This window comes from Cibotium barometz, chromosome 30 (assembly GCF_041138505.1).
Source record: "Cibotium barometz isolate CiBa-2024 chromosome 30, ASM4113850v1, whole genome shotgun sequence".
Taxonomy (NCBI): Eukaryota; Viridiplantae; Streptophyta; class Polypodiopsida; order Cyatheales; family Cibotiaceae; genus Cibotium; species Cibotium barometz.
In genome coordinates this window covers 9,887,025-9,908,779 of record NC_141075.1, presented here as the reverse complement: position 1 = coordinate 9,908,779, position 21,755 = coordinate 9,887,025, and the positions used below count along the sequence as shown (strand labels likewise).

The 21,755-nt window shown below is 44.4% G+C and overlaps 1 protein-coding gene across 1 annotated transcript in view; it reads right to left on the bottom strand.

The window, feature by feature from the left end:
* The window catches only part of SGR2 (shoot gravitropism 2 (SGR2)), a 166,948-nt gene that overhangs the window by 68,474 nt on the left and 76,719 nt on the right, over nt 1–21,755 (bottom strand). Inside the window, exons 7-11 of the mRNA XM_086823869.1 lie at nt 19,871–19,921; nt 19,608–19,778; nt 18,766–18,915; nt 18,461–18,526; nt 12,045–12,323 (exon numbers count right to left, since the gene is read on the bottom strand). Of these exons, the coding sequence (XP_086679995.1) occupies nt 12,045–12,323; nt 18,461–18,526; nt 18,766–18,915; nt 19,608–19,778; nt 19,871–19,921 (717 nt within the window). The remainder of the gene's footprint in view (nt 1–12,044; nt 12,324–18,460; nt 18,527–18,765; nt 18,916–19,607; nt 19,779–19,870; nt 19,922–21,755) is intronic.

Genomic DNA, 21,755 nt, shown 5'->3' with positions numbered 1-21,755 from the left:
GTAGACTATCGTGCATTGAATAAGATTACTGTCAAGAACAGATATCCTATTCCTAGGGTAGATGATCTTCTTGATAAGCTTAGAGGATCAAAGGTCTTTAGCAAGATTGACCTAAAGTCTGGGTATCATCAAGTCCGTATGACTCAATCTGACATTTTCAAGACAGCTTTTAGAACCCAAACTGGTCATTATGAGTTTTTGGTTATGCCATTTGGTTTGACCAATGCTCCAGCTACTTTCAGCCGTATGATGAATCGTATATTCCTTAAGTTTCAAAGTTTTGTTATAGTGTTCAAGTATGACATTCTTGTTTTTAGCAAGGATCGACAAGAGCATGAATAACACTTGGAACAAGTGTTCAATCTTTTGAGAGAAAATGAATTGTATGTCAATCCTGAAAAGAGTTCTTTCTTTCAAGAGGAGATTGAATACTTAGGACATATAGTATCGGCCGAAGGGATTCGTGTAGATCCTAAGAAAATTGAGTGTATTGCTTCTTGGCCTACGCCTAGAAACATACATGATCTTAGATCTTTTCTTGGCTTATGTAGTTATTATAGGAAGTTCGTCAAGAATTTTGTTTGTATTGCCAATCCTTTGACTGAACTCCTTAAGAAAGCTACAAATTTGAATTGGACTGATAAGCAAGATAAATCTTTTGCAACACTCAAGAATGCTTTAACACAAGCACCAGTTCTTACACTACCTGATTTCCAAAGACCATTCTTTATAGTAGTGACTGATGCTAGTGGCAAAGGATTTGGAGCTGTTCTTATGCAAGACAACCATCCTATTGCATATCAAAGTAGAAAGCTTAAGCCTGCAGAGCAAAATTATAGCACTTATGATAAGGAATTAGCAGCAGTAGTGCATGCTTTGAAAATCTGGAAGCATTTCCTAATGGGCTCTGAATTTCTTATCAAGACAGACCAACAAAGCATTAGGCATTTGCTTACGCAACCTCTTATTTCAGATAGACATATCAAATGGGCAGCTTTCATTCAAAGTTTCCAACCTATGATTCAATATCAACCTGGAAAGGAAAATGTTGTTGCCGATGCTTTGAGTCGAAGACCAAATATCAACAACATTTCTATAATTGAAAGTGAACCAATTGTCCTCATGAAAGAAACTTATGAAGTTGATCCAGATTTTTCTCAAATATGGATTAAATTGCGTGAAAACAATTGGACACCTCAAGGAAGTTATTCTCATAATGATGGCTATCTTTTCTTTGAGAAGAGATTGTGTGTTACTCAACCTTACAGACAACTTGTCTTGAAAGAGATGCACCAACCACCATTAGTGGGACATAGAGGAGTTTCCGCAACACTTCAAGTAGTTTCTCGAGAATTTTATTGGCCCCATTTGAAGAATGATGTAGCTAAGTTTGTAGCTGAATGTAACATTTGCCAAACAATTAAAAGCTACAAAGACAAAGCTTTAGGATTGCTTATGCCTCTACCTATTCCTGATAGACCATGGGAACAAGTGTCTATGGATTTCATTACTGGCTTCCCTACTACTTCCAGTCACCATGACATGATTTGGACAATAGTGGACAGATTTAGTAAGCAAGCCTATTTCATTCCATGTAAAAAGACACTAACTTCTCAGCAAGCCGCGAACATATTTGTTAAGCAAATTTCTGTTCATCATGGTCTACCCAAAGTGATAGTTTCTGATAGAGATTCTAAATTTTGTAGTCACTTTTGGGTTGCTCTTTTCTCAAACTTGGGCACTAAGTTAGATTTTTCCACGGCATTCCATCCGGAATCGAATGGACAAACCGAAGTGACAAATAGCACTATCTTAGATATGCTTAGAGCCTATGTTTCCCAGCAACCTAGTGCATGGGATAAGTACATACACCTACTCCAATTTGCTTATAATAATACTCCTCATACTGCTACTGGTCGAGCACCATTTGAGATTATCTATGGAAGAGCATTGCCTATTCCGGCTACTAGACTCTCTCATAAGATAGAAGCAGCCGACCAATATGTTAGAGACTTTGATCGCATTCTACCTGAAGTGCGTGATTGTATTCAAAGAGCTCAAGAGAAGTATACATTTCAAGCAAATAGGAAGCGCAAAGATTTTTCATTTCAAGAAGGTGATTATGTACTTTTGAGAATTGAAAAGCGTCGATTAAAGAGTGTGGAAAAATTTCCTGCAGTGAAGCTAGCGCCTAGATATTATGGGCCATTTAAAATCCTTCAAAAGATTAATGATGTGGCCTATAGACTAGAGCTTCCATCTAATTGGAATATCCACAATTCTTTTCATATCCATCTCTTGAAACCTTTTCGAGAAACACTTCCTACTCACCCAACATATGAGGAACCACCTCTTATTGAAGGAGAGGAAGAAGTATTAGTTCCTGATGCAATCATTGACCAAGAGATAACAACAACAAGGACAGGTAATCAATATTTCAAGTATCTTTTGACTTTCAAGAATCATCCACAAGAAGATGCTAAATGGATGCCTGAGAAATTTTTCCGAGTTTACCCTGAAATTCTTCATTCTTTTCAAACCCAACAAATCCGCAATTGAGGACAATTGCAAACTCAAGCAAGAGGGATGTCATGAGAATATATTTTAAGTCCTCTAGAAAAATATTATTCATCCCCTCTTGAGTAATTTGGACACGCCTAGATTACTCTTGCGTCATGCCGGCTAGGTTAATATCGTGGGTGATACCACTATAAATATTAATACGTGCGGTATATGACGTATGTTTGAGGCCACCTATGATTATTTCAGTTAGGTTTGTATGGCAGGGTGATTCCTGGGGTACTTACGCCTGGTAGTCATGAGTTGGTGATGATTTGTGCCTGTTTAATATTTGTGGGATTAATTTAATAATTAATTGGGCTTATATTTTCAGGTGATGAAGACTATGGGAATTGAAGAGTTTATTTTGGAAGAAATGTCTTGGATCATCACATTTCATTTTTGGCAAGCATAGTAGCTTGTAACCTTATTAAATGATTTTTCCATTTTGAACTTTAGGAAAGATACATTTATTTTTGTGGAATTTATTAAAGCCTATGGCTTTACCCTAGTCCCAATTTGACACTCTATTTTTGTTAAAGAAGAGTGCCGTGCTCTCTAAAAAGCACATCTTGTATTTTGGGAGCTATGGCCTAATTTTGGTGAAAAGGAAAGCTAATAAAGAAATACTCTTGTGTGGGGAGAGGCCACGCACAAGAGGGGGGAAGATTGCACCCAATATGGTCTTTTTGGAGCTAAGTATTTTTGTTTAAGTGTTTAATTTTTCAATTGATTTGATTTAGTTGAAGCTTACAAGCAATGGTTTTTATGATTGAATTAATTCTCTATCTTTCCACAATCAATTCCTAGAATAAGATTCCGGTTGCAATTATCATGTGCGCTGCCCACTGCCTGTGGCTGTTCACCCCTTGCCCATGCACAAGCGTTTGTTGCTTGGCTGCTGCCTAGCCATGGACATGCTGCAGCGCTGCCCTTGGCTGGCTGCCCTGGATCAGCTCAGCTGGCCTGGATAGCCGGCTCCTTATGGGCTGGTCTTTGGTCCAGAGCCCTAGCCGCCTCAGCCACATGGCTGCTACTCCACCCACTTCAGGAACTTCAGGCTACCATCCGCCCCTCTCTTCGTGTGACGCAGCCACATATGGTTGCTTTACTGCCCGTCCTTATCTGCCACCCACAAAGGGAAAAAACAAGGGGCAAAAAGACTACCAACCGTGCCATGGTTTTGTGCTCACCGAGGAGGTGATTTTCAGCCTGCATGATGTTTCTTTTTTTACTCTCTCAGATCCTTGCGCATCCATGAGGTATTTGTCCCTTTCTTGCTTTTTCCCTCATCCATGCGGAGACTCGTCACTCCATGGCTTTCTTGCCAAACAGCCCCCATGAGGGTACTATGTAAATCCTTCATGCCTCGGGTTCTAGCACTTGTCAAATCCTAGCTCTCATACCAATGTGAGGTCTCCACATACCACGCCCGACGATTATCTGACCTAGAACCGAAACCCTGACGAGGTTTCATAGACCTGACATCGTCGTACACATCGCATGACCGAGATGGATTGTGGCTAGCAACTCACCACCCAACCATAGGTTCAGTGCTTCAAACCACCCTTGAGCCTGAGGTCTAATTACCGCAAGCCTGCCTACTACCTAAGGCCCCAACCTAGCGTCCCATACCACTAGGCCAAACCACCCCCCTTGCAGCTCCATGGCCACGAGATCCTGCATGTTTCCTTGGTAGCCCCACGCCACCATCTTGCGTAGATCTGTAACCTCAAGCAAGAGGAGGGTGAAACAATGCGAGACTACATTGCTAGAACCAAGTATCTCCACATGAGATGCAGCCCGTGAGAGACTAGATGACTTCTCGCTCATCAATCAATTTATGATCAGCCGCCGCAAGAGCAAGAGGCTTCATGACCATCTCTATAGGTCTAGACATTACATCTTTGATAAGAATTCCCACGAGGCCATAGATCTAGTAGACAATCTCCAAGACAAGGATGTAGAAGTCATCCACCCGAACCAAGAAATAGGGGAGCATCACCCAAAGCCTCAATGGCTAAGGGTGTCCAACCAGCACCAGCTAGAGTCCTAGTCAAGGACATAGTTGGCTGAAAATCTGCTCAACCATTTAGGCCAACCCCAACAAGGACAACCCCAAGGCCAACTCCAGCCAGTTCCACAAGCGGGACGCCCAAATTTATTTCCAAGGACTGGTGCAATCTGCAACCAAAACCATACAAGCACGGAGTGTCCACTGCTAAGGCCTACACAGCAACAATATTGTGCTCATTGACAATACCATGGGAACCAGGACACAACCAATTGTTGGTACCACGGAAACTCGGGACCACAACCTATGCTCCTAGCGCCAAAGTAACCTCTAGCCTTGCCGCCCACGCCAAATGCTTATCAAACGGCGCATAATCCAGTGCCCACTTATTAGAACCCTATACGAAGAGATTTGTGCAGATCGCCACCATTGCCATACTCACCTCTACTATTACCACCCCAACCGGAACCACACGAGTACAAGAGTACTCGGTGACTTTGCCACTAGACTATAACTTATCACAGTCCAAAACAGGAGAGCTCCGAATCATATGAGCAGTCTGATTCATATGGATATCCAATACAACCCCCAACCACATTCACTATGCCTCCTTGTTCGAAGCTCTGGTGCAACAAAGAGTGAGAGACTTCCATAACATGTCACGCAGGCAACAACTCCAATGTTTCCATTGGAAGGGCCCACACTGTGTTGCTCAATGTCCTCATAGAGCCGTCACACCAACTATCTCAACCCCATCCCTGAATCGAGTGCCAAATGCCAATGTCGTTCCATACGAAGGCCCATTTTACTAGTGTGGATTCAAACATGCTTTCAAGGATTGTCCCAATAAAGTGACAATCAGCCTAGTGGCAAGACCATCAGCCACTTCAGTGAGCCACTTGTTAAGCATACAATAAAGACTTCTTTATGTAGTCCCCCTTAATGCCATCACAAGGCTCCAGACCAAGACAAGGGGAAACATCCAAGGTAGCTAAGAAGCAGAAAGCTCATGCTTCAACCTCGAAGCTAGCAACCAAAAAGCCTGAGACACAAGCCCCAAAGGCTGCACTAGCCTCTAAAAAGATTGAAGGACCAAAGGAAGAAAGCCTCGAAGAGCACACAGAAACGCAACACACCATCAGTTGTCAAAGGCAACAACGTCAAGACCATTGGAAGTCGTTTGGACAATACCTCCAACGTGCCTCCCTCGCGGAGACAAACGGCAATCTCCCACTCAAACTAGCTCTTCCCAAACAGAAGAAACCCGTTCACTACGAAAACCTTCTAGAGAAACTCGAGAAGTACCCCAATCCCTTGTAAGAGGAGTAATGAAACAAGCCCAAGCGCTTGTAAGGAAGGTGCAGACTGAACTAGAGCCAATACCTGAGTAGGTGGTCGAGTACAAACCACTGACCTTGCCTAGGCATATCCCTGATCCCATTCAAGAGTCAGCCATAGAACCAGTAAGGGAACCTCAAAGCGCGCCAAAGGCCGTAGCCAAACTCATAATCCTTCTAAAGAAGCAGCAAAAACAGCAATTTTTAGAGCCTCTGCCTCTGCCGCTAGAACATTTACTGCTGCTTTGTGGACTTCCGCAAAGCCTTCGATACCATACCACGTGCCAAGCTTATGCACAGATTGCATGACATTGAGGTACCCGGGGATATGCAGTGGGGGATATATGCTTTGTATGAGTCTGTGACAGGCAGAGTCCGAGCTCCAGGCGGACTATCTCATAGGGTGACAACAACGATAGGGGTGAAGCAGGGATGCCCGCTGTCGCCCACCCTCTTTGGACTGTACATTGATGCGGTCTCTGATTATGTAGACAGATTGGGAGGCCCAGGGGCATGCCTGGCACAGGTGTTGATACCCATCTTGTTATATGCTGATGATATTGTTCTAATCTCAGACTCTCCGGAGGGATAACAGAGACACCTGGATGCATTACAGGCTTTCTGTGCGGATAGAGATATGACAGTAAACCTTGGGAAAACCAAGGTTATGGTGTTAAACACCCCACAGGCATGGGTGACGAGATCAGAGCCTCAGTTCACTTTCCGAGGGGAGCCGGTAGAGTACGTCAGGTCATATGTCTACTTGGGAGTTACTTTCACAGGACCACGTTTCTCCCTGAAGAAGGCAGCAGCAGCTAGATTAGCTCCAGGGCATGCAGCCTTGGGGGCACTTGAGAGGCAGTGTGCACACATACAGTTTCAGGAGCCACGCACCAAATTGTGGCTATTTGATACGCTTGTCACACCGACCCTCCTGTACGGAGCTCCAACTTGGGGCCCAGTATACATCACAGATCTCAGAGAGGGACAGATGAGGGATGGAGGCAAATGGAGAGACCACTGATTATGAGGATTGCCCGCATGATTCGGAGCAAATCATTAGTCCCACATGAGATTGTTCGGGCTGAGCTGGGTGCCCCACTAGTAGTAACCGAGGCCCTATTCTAAACAGTTACCTTTTTACAGCGGCTATGGGAGCTCCCTCAGCAGAGGTACTCCCAATTGGCATTGACCTCATCCATACAGTTGGCAAAGGATGGAGATACTCATTGTTGGTACGCTCAGATGAGATCATGGTTTGACCTACATGGTTTTCGGATAGAGGCACTACCACCCTTTCAGTACAGTCTGGATTGTCCATTTTTGGATCTCACCCGCTCAGAGCAAAACCACGTGATCAGGATGGATATCAACAGAGTGGACACAGAGAGGACATGGACTAGCCCCCTTCAGCCCTTAGGCACGAAAATGGCTCATTACAAGAGCCATTTTCTACACCTCTCACGAGATGATTTTATCACCCGCTCGGCGTACATAGATGTACACCTATCACATGCGATACGTTGTGCCATTGGACAGATCCGGACCTCATCACACCAGCTGCGGATTGAGACAAGGCGATGTGTGCATCAGATCTTGGATGACCGCATTTGTCAACTATGCTACCAGGAGGTAGAGACAGAGGAACACTACATTTGCCGATGTACAGTCTATTATGAGATCCGAGGGAGATATCATTGCCTCTTCCGAGAGGGTTTTGGGCCGTTACGCAGGGTCATGGAGTTTGAGGATCAGAGATGCCTGGGATTGTTTCTACTTGAGCTCAAGAGACACAGAGAGACCCTCTTGGCAGACAGGAGGCCGAGCCATGATGTACCTAGACAGAGGACCCTGACAGATTTCTTCAGCACCAGCACCAGCAACCCAGCCCACACACCTTCTGACACCTCCTCCATTGGGCCATCAGGGCACTGACCACGCTCCCAGGGAGTCACCACTGATAGAGCAGTTATCTTATGTCGTGCTCGTCGGCCACGCCCACCAGGATCCCGACCACGGCATCCTCACCATCGCCAGATCAGAGCCATTATTGCTCGGCATCGGAGGCGCCTACCTCGCTTCTACGACCTCTCCATTCTAGACAGCCCCATGGCGGAGATTCTTGATCTAAGGAGAGGGCAACACTTCAACAACTGAACAACATACATGGATGTACCTGATATACATTTTTCAGTATTTTCCAGTATTTTCTACTCAGTATCATCTCGAAGTCTTACAGTTATGTTCTTATAACTGTAGGACAATCACTTTATTGTACTTTTTAGTCTCATTTAGTTGTTCTCTTTGATGAGACACCAACTTCAGATGTACTCTCAGTTTTGGTCTCATAGGCCATTATGGCCTCTCAGAGACGTTAATATATCATTTCATTTCGTTTCATTTCTCTCAAGCGCTCTCTCTTTGGCATTGGGCAGTGAGGTCAGAAGGAAAGGAAAAGCATAAGGCTTTTGCCTTATATACCACCACCAGTGAGAAACTTACCAGTAATTGAAATGGAAGGGTTACACAAGTAGCGCCACGAGGCTCCTTGCACATGTGTCCAAGCTTGGTAGGGAAGTTCCGCCGTGCAAGGAGATTCCTCAAGAATTTGCAGATGGTATAGTAATCGCTCATCCGCAACCAAGGCAAAGGTGGACGTGGAGGATCTTCCATGTCTGGTACCTCCACGTCCGTGAGTCCTTCCCCTGCCCCATGCGGCCCCACCCCCAGCCTCGCCTCCGCCTCACCTTGGCCGGTTCCAAGTTCCAATCAAAGAGGCCACGGGAGGAGAGCTCTCTAGCAATAAGGCAAACCGCCATCAGTGCAAACATAAACAACCTGTGTGAAGGCAAAGATAAAAGCCGCGAATGAGGAGATTGCGCACACAATCATCGATTGCAATCTCTCCTTCCATGTGCTCGAGGTCCCACAATGGCACAAAATGGTGAAGGCCATTGCAGAGGTGGGGCCATCCCATGGCGGTTGGCATGGTATCGCCTACCATGAGATGCGCATGGTGGAGAAGATGCATGACATGGAGATCTCCAAACAGGTAGAGATCTCCAAAGTTCAAAGTTCAATTCATGATTCATAGCATGTCATGACTGAGGAGTAATTTATAAGCATTTGCTTTCAGGTGAATGTTGACAGGTTCAAGTTGACAGTGGACACTCTTAGGAGTGTCCACAAGGAGTGAGATCCAGATGAGGGGACTACATATGCCGAGCTTTATAGGAAGCTAGAAGAGGTTGACCGTCAAGTTTCTCGTGCTCATAGAGATCACACAGCTAGAGGTGGCACACAAGTAGGAGGCCGTGGATGCCATGTTCGACGTCCTACTTCGACCGGCCCGGTGGCTACATATGTGAGGCATGGCTCGACTTCGAGAACCTCTTTAGCACCTGTTGCCGAAGAAGAGGATGCTCCTATTGTAGACATCACAGAGCGCGAGTACGAGGATGAGGACTATGTCCTTAGGAAGGGTAATTTTGGGTTGGCCTCTGATGATGGGAGCACCTCTAGGAAGGGCATTCCTTCTCCTAGTGATTTCTTTGAGAAGGAGGACTAGAGTCTAGAGTCTAGAGTCTAGAATCTATACTCTAGACATTATTGTACTTAGTGTTGTGACTAGTCACTACACACTTTTTTGCCACCGGCCACGGCTCTTATTCATGGTATCATGCCGCACGCATATGTTCACTATTCGTGACTCTTTGTACTAGTGTCTTAACTATTTTCTAGGTTATGACAAGTTACAACTTCTCTAGAATTTGCATCTCTAAATGTGTATAAATATCTTTTTTTCAAGTGTTTTTTAAAGTGGATCGAACTTATTTTTCGAAAACTAAAAGTTCTGTATTGTTACCGTTTTTTTGTACCTGACAACTATGCTCCGTAGGTACAATGAAAGTGAGCATCATTCTTGGGAGAGGATGGATTGCAACCACTAATTGTGTAGTCAGTTGGCAAAAAGGAACCGCAACAATCGAGCTTCCCTGTGGAATGGTTACCATACCCTTCGTAGATAAGGGCACCCCTCACCTATCAACATCCCAAGCCTCATCCTCCACTTACAAGCCATCACCTCCAGTAACCCGTAACACTCAACACTCCTCTCACATCATTGCATTCGACCATCCCCTCAAACCATTATGGAGATCCAAAACCTTGCCGGCGATGACAAAGACCACCTCCCAAACCTCAACCTCGACAACCCTTCAGGAAGTTCACAAAGAAGAAGTGGGTACCCAAGAGTACCCTTGCTAGCCAAGGAAAGTACGATGCCCAAACAAACACCTAGCAACCACCATTTAGCCGAGGCCTACTGCCAAGCGGAAGTCCCTTGTAGCAGAATTTTACCCAGCCCCCGAGCCCCGTTGAATCGCTGTCAAGATATTAGAAGCTCAAGAATTCTATGACAGACACCCTTTTGTTTGGGTCACCACAGCCCCACAACATCCGTGTGTACCACGCTACAACACCAACTCGCCAATCGAAACTTGAAAGAAGCGCGCCAACAAAGCCCACGGCAATGACGTGAAGGCTTTTTCTGTGGGATGGGTAAGCAATTCTTCACCTTCGCTCATGGAGGCCACACGGTAAGCCGAAACCTTAAAACCCCACTGTACATGTGTAAAGTAGCATTTCGTATTAACTATACATACACATATATCGGGAATTTAAAAACTTGAAACCCAAAACAAAAGTAAAAAGTAAAAACATGCACATGCACACATCACATATACACCCATGCCCGCACGTCCACTCTCTCTACATATGGTATCATACGTACATACACGCGCACACACATAGCTCCCCTTCCCACCCCTCCCCTCCACCCTGCTCTCTTCGTCTTTCCCTTTTCTTTTCCATTTTCTAAATCCATCCTCTCCAAACATTTTGAGAGTCCTCCTTGGTTTTATCATTCATTCTTCTCTCTTCCCCTATTATTTTTACCTCCACCATCTTGCCTTTCTCTATCACTTTTTTCCCTTTTTCTTTCTCCTCACTTTTATCCTTCTCAACACACCCTTCACTTTTACATACTCTACACTGTTGGCCGTATTACCAGACCTTCCACAAAAAAAAGCATGCCCCAGGGAAGGTGCTATCCCTCCTAAACCCCCTTCAACTACCTAACAAAGGTATCCCAGATAATGCATACTTGGGACAGAGAGAACAGGGCCTATTTGACTTGCAATATCACCTATAGACCACGGAGGTAACCCTACCAACTCTATCCACAGAGAGCATTCATGCAGAAGGCTTTTATTGACATCAAACGATGGGTCTAAGGGAATCACATGCATAATAAAGTTCTGACCCATCAACAGAGCAGATTCGACAAGGATGTCACACACCCTGGATGATTGAACAGAACATTATAGAAACCCACACCGAAATAAAAGATATATATCTTACTACTTTAGCCTCAAATATCTCCTTTTCAAGCCAACACACTTGAATCTCTGCTTTGATGGGTCACTCTACCTGCCACACCTTTTGCAGCCTTGGGCAGGTGCTATGACCATTGGGCAGGTGCTATGACCATTGGGCAGGTGGCATAGCACGTGTGTCATGGCGCCAGGGGAAGCATGCCAGATCAATGGCACATCTAGGTGTTAGCAACCAGCCAAGTTGTTAGTCAGGACAGCAAACTGACCCAGCAATCACACATTACATAGTATACTTTCTTTACAAAACCTCATACGAAATTCTGCAAGTAATTGACACTTTTGGATCTGCGTTGTTAGTCGGGACGGCAAACTGACCCAGCAATCACACATTACATAGTATACTTTCTTTACAAAACCTCATACCAAATTCTGCAAGTAATTGACACTTTTTGGAGCACCACAGGTTGAACGTTCAATTATTACAAGCATCTTCAACTTAAATGGAGGGGGGACTATGTCACTCCTTGTGATGTAACAGCGGTAGTTATTAAAACAGAAATGTGTATCAATATGGGATAGGAGAAATGTATACGGATTACAACATTGGCACAATGCCACATCGTTTGTATATAAGAGCCCAAACAAGTGAAATAGAAATCAATTATTATTTCCAAACAAAAAAGGTAAAAAAGAAAGCCTAATAGTAATAGGGGAAATAAAAGAACCGGCATGTCTTACCTCATCTCTTAAGCTTTCTATTTCCTTGTCAGTTGTGTTGCTTTCAAGGGACTCTACCGCAACCTCTTGACCATGAAGATATTTTGCTGGCGGATCCTCATCAATGTTGTCAAATTTTGCAGCATCAACCTTTCCCCCACTGCTTTGATTTGGAGAAGCTTCAATATTTTGACTATTCTTGTTTATTTGGCTGATTGGGAAAGTTGAAGTCAACTTGTTTTGATGACAAAGAATGTCATAAGAAAGAACACTCCCTAAAGAATGTCCATATATTGAAACCTGCAATATTTAAAACCAGACCAATGATTACAAGAAAGAATAAAAATTACAAGGTCTTTCACACTGCTAGGTAATTGCCACTGTGGCACATATAGTCAGAGCAAAGCTCTCCATCACACACAGAAAATTCCTTAAAGGAACACTGACGGAAAAAAAAAGTGCAGCAACCTCTTAAGCATCATTGGAAAGCCTGGCCTCATCACACAATACTATTGCCTGATGATGCATGCATGCGTCAAGATGACTGCAGTTGACTTGCACACTAAATGCTCAAACATAACAAGATTGGGTACGTTTCTGTAGGGATCAAAAAAAGTTTTTCACTTACGTTACATGTCTTGTACTGATGGGATTCCCCTAGGGACAAGTTCATATTTAGGGATTCTGGAGGGCTTAACCAATGGTTGAGGTGGCCAATGTGAGGTAGAAAGGCCTAAGGGGATCTTGAAAGGCATAAATTGAAGGAACAAGGTGATGAGGCAATGGGGTTTACAACATAGAGAAGTAATTGGCCACATGGCAAGCATTCAGCAAGGACATGCATGGCCTATCATGTGAAAGAAGCCACAAATTATGGAAATACCAATTGGGGCTTCAAGAAAGGTGTCATGCATGATCAAAGGCTCTTTGGCACAGCCTACAAAATCCTAGCAGAGGCCATCAGCTTGCGCCTTCAGCCTCACCTCCCTGATCTTACCCATGGCACTCAAACAGGTTACATACGGGATAGGAGCATCATAAATAACATCTTCACTTTTTGGGAGGCAACTGCCTCTATGCAATTGAGTGGAGAGGATACACCAATTCTCCTTCGTGACTTCAAGAGAGACAAGGACAGGATGGATGTAACTATTTGGTCCTCCAAGCTCTTTTCACATGACGGAACTCATGCCCGGACACTTGGACAGGTTGATGGACACATGGGAACAAGGATCCTTAGGTTGGCATAGGAAAAAGCACCAATCTTGGTCAAATGGCAAGAAAAAGCAAAATGTCAAACTATGTTGACCAAAAGCTGAGGACACCATTGGAAAGAGGACAACGAACTGGATCAAAAAGCTAAAAGCCGCTTTTTCAAAAAGTAGCTCCAGGGCCAAAAAGTAAGGCCCTGAAGATTGTAAAAGCACAAATCAAGAACTTTGACTCTTATTAATTTTTAATGAAACAAAAGCAAAGACGCAAAGCAAAAGCAAGAAAATAAAACAAAAGCAAGAGGCAAACCAAAAGCAAGGCAAGGCAAAAGCTTGGACCCCCATCAAGTATATAAGAAACTTGTACCCTCTTGGGGAAGCATAGAAAGAATTCTTGGAGATCTTGGAGGAGATTTTGTGGAGACTCATTATCGTCCTTAGAAGACAGGTTATACAACATACTAACTCATGGGTGCAATCCAGGCGTCCCCAGATCCATGAGCTGCAATAAAATACAAGCATTGTCCAGGCAAACAAAACAATACCCGCAAATAAAAATAAGCCATGCACACAAATGTATGCATTTAAACACATATTTTGGAAGAAACCCCATCTATTTATATGTACTTGATATTTACAAGGGCTATGGTATTTGGCTCTCCAAGATCCATCAAATATCCATGGCATTATATATTGCATTTGGTTCTCCAAGATCCATCAAATGCTTAACATGCTTCTATGCAGCCAGGATCTCGTAGATACAACTAGCATACACATACATGGGAAGCTTAACCATAAACATTCCATGGCTACATGTAGTATCCAACACCCATGTTCATGGATAATAGAGAATTTACAATATGAATCCCGAGAAATTAGTGAGTAGTTATAGCTTTTGGTGCTGTTTTTATCTTGTCACTGGATAGATATCTGGGCAAGAGATTTGTTGATGCTTTGTGGAAAATAAGGGGGAAGTTTGCACCCGCACCGTGGTATCTTGTAAAAGCTTCTATTATGAATAAAGAAGATTCCTACTACGGGGGCCGGCCGTTCCAATTTAGTGCAGTGTTTGTGTATTGTTTGTGATTCTTCCGCTGTGTTTCAAAGCTCTGTCTGTATATGAAGTGTTTGTCTATTGCTCCGGCTGCCAGTCAGTTACAGTGGTATCAAAGCATAGGCTTTCTCGGAAGCACAGGCTTTCTTCCAACAATGAGAAAGAGAAAAGATCCGAATTGGGGACTACAATTGACCAACAGTTTTGCTATCGAGCTTATGGATGCAGTCATGTGTCAGACGCATGAGCAGTAGACAGCTTGGTCTAAGGATTTATGGATTCACAGATTTTATCCTCGAACTATGGATTATTGTGGATCATAAATCAAGTTTATGAGAAAACTACATGGAGCTATGTAAGAGGAAGAAAATGACATGTGTGTGCTTCTCACCTCCCAATCAAGCAAAAGGTAGAAGTGCTCTCTTAGCTCCCATTCCCGCACTCCTTGGCTAACCCCCGAGCTACGGACCTTGGCCCACTAGGCCCCTGCCCGTGCACACACTAGTAATGTCCGGTCTAGGCCTAAGTGCCTCGGACTAAATTAATATATGTCTAACAAGCTATCTCTCAAGATATCTTATATGCATGCTGAGGAGATATTTCTTTTGGCTTCATGGTGAACCTAGCAAAAAAAAAAGCTAAGTATTCTTTGAGTTTTGCAAAGTTGTTGTTTTTTGCAATTTATTGTAAGAGTTTTGGATCCTTAACCATTGTATGACCATAGGTAAACAATATTAATGGTTAAAAAGCCTTGTTTACATGGTTTTTCATACGGATATGACAAAGGACTATGGACTCTAGTTTTTGGCATATCTTTGCTCGACGATTTATACATATATAATGGTTTGGCACATCCATATGGTTATCATTGGCTTGGTGATTCTTAAGCTTTATATACAGCTCTATCACTCCCTTTACTGGGATGGAGTATGTTTTTGGCTCCCTGTTTTCTCGGATATAGTGAATTTCTAGAATAAATGGATATCTTATGGATCAAGGATTTCTCTATGGATTTCTATCATCGGCCGAAATTCCTGTAAAACTATCTATCGCAGGCATGCTTATGGAGAACCAGGATCTCTATGCCTGTGATTTTTTCTTAGCTTATGTTATACTACACTCATGGAAGAGTTGGTGACTCTGTCCCGTGAGTATGAAAAGAGTTGGTGACTCTAATCAGTCAGAAAAGTTGGTGACTCTAATTACTGACTATGTGAACTCATGGGATCATGGAAGAGTTGGTGATTCTGTCAAGTGAGTATGGCCGGGTTGCTTGTCCTCTGTGCTGTTGCGGCATTGGCAAGTTTACTCCATTCCTCCCCTCCTTTATTCCCTTGATAGGTTCCAATTAGGGACTAGGCTTTAGCCCCTTTTCTCACGTGTGGCTCCCTTGCTAATCGGGATAAGCGATCTAGCTCTTGCGCACACGTCAAACCCCTGAGACTCTCTCCACGGAATCCCCCGAGCACGAATGTGAGTTCCTAGCAACTTGTCGTAACCCCACATCCTCCTCTAGCTTCTAACCTCGCGTTTTGACCACTCACACTCGGTCACCTCGGATGCAATGTTCGCTAACTTGCCGTATCTAGTTTATTGCCTTTCACCATGGTACAATTACCCTTGTGATTGCGTGAAGGTTTACTGCATGTATCATAGACACCAACTAGATTATCTGGTTCAACCTCTACACCAACTGCGTATGGATCACACCTTCGAAGCTCCCACCGAAGATGCACTTCTACAGAGATTATTTCCTCATGCTCATTGAGGATGCATTCATCTAGCAATCGGGCTACCCAAGTGTTCACGTGTCCCATGCCATCAGGATTGCAATTGGCCAGATACGAGTTTCATCCCACTGCCTCAGAGTGGAGACAAGAAGAGCTGAGCACATCTTCAAAGCTGGGGAGCTCATACGGAGACCCAGGGAGGAGAGGAAATGCCAATTATGCCACACAGAGGTTGAGACAGAGCAGCATTGCATATGTCGTTGCCCAGTATACTATGAGATCTGCAAGAGGTTTCACTGTCTATTCCATGAGGGGTTCGGCCCACTCTCCAGGATCATTGACTTCCTAGACCAGCATGCCTAGGGCTCGTCCTGCTCGAGCTCCGCAAACACAAGGACACTTTCTTGAGAGAGCATCCGCCCCAGCCACCATGACCTCTCCAGCAAACCATCACTAGCTTCTTCCGAACCCAAAAGGAGGACACCCATACAGTGGATCTCGTGGACCCACCTCAGGCTACTCCGGACCCACCTCGCCCGAGAGGAGTTACCTCAGACCGGGCCTCCGCGTTCCAGCATGCTTGACGCCCTCGGCCCCCTAGACGTCGGCCACGATCCCCTCATCAGCTCCAAATCCAAGACATGCTCCATCGCCATTGAGCTACCTTTCCATGTGACGTAGCTGAGGGAGACCTATCAGCCATACTCATTAGCCCCATGCTTGATATTGTGGAGAGTGGTGTACCATCTAATGGGGACCGAAGCTCCTCTCATGTTTCATGTTCCTAATATTCCATATGAGATTTCCATGACAATTTTCTATCACTCCAGTGAGATAGTTTTGTCCTAATTCTCTTGTATTTTCCGTTCCATGATGAGATATGCCATGGACATTATTGTATCACTTTGGTCTCATAGGCCCATTTAGTCTTTAGTAGACGTTCAATATATCTTTCTTTCTTTCTTTCTGGCTAGACGGGTGGTGGTGGCTAACCAAGTCCTCCTAGCCACCATGTGGTGCATTGCTTCGTGTTGGGTGTTCTCTCGTTCTTCCATTGGAAAGATCTAGCACTCATTTGGAACTTCTTGTGGGCCAGTAGCGATGGACAGGCAACTCGGGCCAACATGGAGTGTCATTGTCCAGCCTACTCACATGGGAGGCCTTAGCCTCATTGATCCAGCCACCCAGAGTCAATCCCTTCTAAGGAAGCTCATTCTCTATGGTCTCCAATGGCAGGGGAGAACCGTGACTTGCATCTAAGCCCACACCCCTTCCGGCAGAGGACAATGGCCGCCCGGCATCAAGTAGATCCTCTCTGCGACTCCATTGTGCAAGCTTGGCCCTTCATCCCTCCCTCTTCCAAGAGCTGCCCTATTGTGAGGAGGAGCATCTTCGATAGCCTTTGCTGTGGAACATTCTCACTCGCCTCCCCTCTCTTCACTTTTTCGGACCCCGTTCACACAGCATGGGGCCACCTATGCTCGGGGCCGGCCCAAACAGTGACACATGGCTCCATTTCCAAGAAAGAACCCCCCCCCCCCGCCCCCCCCCAGAGCCCGAATAGCAAGACCACATGTCTGGGGCGGGACACACTTTAGCCTCGACATTGACTCCGCCCTTAGCCTCTCCACATAATCCAGCTTTCTTCTTACGGCATGGCATCCTCTGGGCAGCCTTTGCCATGCAAGAAGGAGAACGAGGAGGGGGGGGGGGGGGGGGGGGGGGGGGGGGGGGGGGGGAGGGAAGGCCTTCTCAGTTGGGGACTTTGGCCGCTTGCTACCTAGCCGTGGCACCCAGAATGGGTCAGGGTAGTAGGCTTCCACAATTGCTGATGGCATATTGATCCCTAAGCTCTCAAAGTTGTGGATGACCTTCATGGCATCTGTGGCTTTGGGAGAATCGCCCCTCTTCAGCGGGATCCTGGCAGGTAATCATGGTAAGGCCCCCATGAAAGAAAAAAGTCTCCCGGCATCCCTTTTCTGGTACACGGCTCGACTCGGCCATTGCATTATGCTCCATGAACTTGACGGCACCCCCATGGCCTTCTTTTGGTGACACTCGCCGTCGCTCAGGTTTTTCTCTCAAACTTGTGGTGGTGATTGTTGCAAGAAAGCTTCCAGGCACGGAAGATGACCCTCTTCCTATGGCTCCTAGCCTACTGCAACCTCGCAGCAGTACTTGGTTGGCAAGTGGTCCACACAGTGCATTTGATGTGAGGCCTCGCAGGAGACTTAGAGACACTGCCTATGGGATTGTCCACACATGGCAGATTTGGTGGTGGATCCTCTGTCTATTCACTTCAAAAGCCAGCTCCCTCCACTTCGTCACATGGGGGATAGTTGCAAAAACTTAAACAAAATTTTCAGTTTTGAACTAAAAACTTTACATCAACTATACCATTCTGATTAGGTCCCAAAAAAAAGCTCTTTGAAAATAGTTCACCTTTCCATCATAGCCTGGATTCCGTTTGATAAACTTGCAGTAAAGCATGTTCAATTGTCCACTTACCTACAACACAAACAACTAAACAAATGTTAAGCATGCATCAAATTCTGTTGACATCAACAGCATGCACAATGTGTCTCATTTTCAACATCTCAATGAAATATATCCAAGCACTTTGCCAGCCGGCTCTAGTTCAAGTAGTAGGAACTGGGACTGTAGGCATGCAGGACCCAGGTCCCAAGTCCAAAACTTAGAACCGTAGCATACAAAAAAACACCAAGCATTTTAAGGTTGTGCCTTACCGAATCAATGATGTCCTGACAGTATACAGGACTCATGTAATACAACACGTCATGTACAGTGGCACTAAGCATAGTACGCAAGGCCCTAACTCCTTCCAAAGTACAGTTCTCAACAGCTTCTTCTCCCCCTAGTTTTAAGCCTCTTCGCCACTGCAAAGGCACCAACAAGATGTAAGAGAAATGAAAACTGCTTCACTTTGCAGAACGATTATAAGGAATAAACACCACTCTTGTGCAAAGCTGCAGCACTTGACACTCTTTGAAGAACACTATATGGGGCCCTGAAACAAATGTCATGGCACCTTATGTGGTGGCTTCTATTAAGTTTGAAGAAAAGAGCCAGAGAGGTGGTAATAACTGTAGAATTAAACCTATTCAACTCTCCTAGGGTGGCTTGTTGCCTAAAATAATAATAAATATCTATAAGGTGTTCGCTTCCACGGTAGCATTTTCACTACGATAGGGAGAGCCTGAAATTCTATGAGGGGGTTTCCTCTTCCAGCATTCTTCATCCCACATCTCCTATGGCATCATCCAAACTATCTTGGTTGGTCTGTGTTGGTCCAAGGAGTCCATGACCGGGCTTTTCCGTGCCAACTTCTTGGTGATACTTCTCCATTTGGCAGGCGCACAGCCAGATTACTGAGAATTCTCTAAACCTCTATTATTTCTTCCATATGAGATAAGGAGGCTACTGAATAGAGCAAAGAAAAGATGCAGCAGATCAAATACAAACAGAAAGATGACCAATAATCCCTTAAAGTGCGGAAATTTCAAACCACTCTTGAAAAATGTTGGGCATCTACATCAAAATGTAACATTGAGAGTTGACTTGCTTTCACCTGACATGGGATAAACAGAACTCGTTGGCTGTTTCGCTGATAGGCAGTAAGATGCTGTTCAGCAAGAGTTGTCGCAGTAAGCCGGAACGTACCCACATCATCTACAAGATTCGCCTTCTCAAGTCTTTGTCCAATTCCATGTACCATGAAAACCAGATGTCTGACAGGTACCTATTCATAATTTCACAATAACCAAGCTAGACAGTCATGATTCAAAAGAATTTGAATAATCTCACTTCCTTCACGCATCTGCATGATGTTACCTGTGAGCAATAATCATCCATCTCCTCCTCTTTGCGTTGGCGCAGTTCATCCTGGAAACAGGTAAACACAGATCATTTGCCACTTTGTGTTGGCTACCCATGATTAGAAGCAAACTGATTTGATAAAGTACTAAAATCGTGTGTATAACAGAGCTGTCAAAAAAAAAAAAAAAACCCCAACCACAGGATGTGTCTTTCACTTCTTTGCTTGAGAAAAAGCTCCATAAAATGTAGGAATCTTCACATTTGCGTGCAGTTAACTTTTCTGATTCTCTTATTTAGCCACTATCTGCATACACCCTTTCAAGAGCCACGATGTGAAGTATCACTGTTAGCATAGCAGGCGGTGCAAATCTGCAACTCCCATGACAACAGCTGGCAGATAGATCCTTCATCCTGATCAATAGGAGCAGGGGAGTGGTCCTAACAGACAGTCCAGCCAGAACATCTAGGGCAACTACAACTATACCTATCCTCAGTCGCATGGCCTCTACGTCTTAAAAGTGACTTTCCTCATCAAACCAAATTGCCTACGTTGTAACACTGCTAGCGCTAACAGTGAGAGATGTGAAGAAAAAGAATTACAGACACAATGAAACACCTAACCTAATCCTTGACACAGAAAATATGTGTGACTGATTGTTCATATCCAACTAACACAAGTCAGTCAGCCTTTTGCAAAGCCCTAGAAAACTGTCATGAAAGTCACTTATGTTTGCCATATTCGCCATCATTCTTCGCAATAAGGCCGCCATCTGATCACCAAAAGCCATGTTAGAAAGCTGGAAACTCTCAACCAGTAGGATATCCAAACCTAACGCTTATGTTCCCTAGACTCTACCCTAATTAGGATATCCAAACCTAACGCTTATGTTCCCTAGACCCTAGCACATACACGATACTGGAAAAGCAAATTTTGCATGTATCATAGGACACAAATCTAATCTTTCCCCAAACCTGGGTGTGCTCTCCTGAACTTACCGGCTCTATCCCTAGTCAAGCAACCAACACAAACTTAGAAGGAAAAATTTTGATAGCCGTAGGCTGTGATATAAACTATAAGACCACTACTGCTGTCAAAGTAACAAAGAGGGGAAAGCAAAAGACTTGCAAACGCACTCACAAAAACTGGCTGCCAGATCCTTCTCCTTGCTTGTGCCTCAAGGAGCTCAGGGTGCAAATTCTTAATGATTAAAGTGGAGCTTAGAGGCATCTGTTTACAAGCAAATTCGTGTCCAACTAACACAAGTCGGCCAGCATTTTGCACATTCTACAAAAGTGTCATAAAAGTCAATTAATGTACACCATAGCTGTCAAAACTTGGCATTGTGAAGGTCCCAACCCCGTTCTCACCTTTTTGCCTCGGAGAAGCCGTTGCTAACCTCATTGAGAAGTTCGCTTCCCAACTTGCCAGCCAACCTTTTCCAACCTTGTTGACAGCAATGTTGGAAGCGTTGGTTGGCAAGTTGGGAAAGGCTACATTATTGAGCTTGCAATTGTGAAAATAATGTCCTACCTACTTATCAAAAGAAAGATCGTGAGCACCACCGCAAGTGCAGTTGTGTCATTGCCATTGTAGTGCACCTTCAAATAATTTTTTCTCGTGTTGTAATCTTGCACAAAATCCTATTTGTGTACATGTAAGCCTATCTATGAAATACAACTAACCCTATGACACGGCTTGATGACATGCATTAGGATCAGTTTTCGTTTTCATTTTTTCTCATTTTCAAAATGCTTTGGGAGTTGCTCTTTCCATTCTATTGGGATGTTCTGACAACTATGGTTCACATTAAGCTAAAAAGGTGCCCAACCCTTGGCCAAGCTGGCACACTTATGCCCACACGAGCCTTGGCTACAAGTTGGGACAATGTTAATCGGGAAG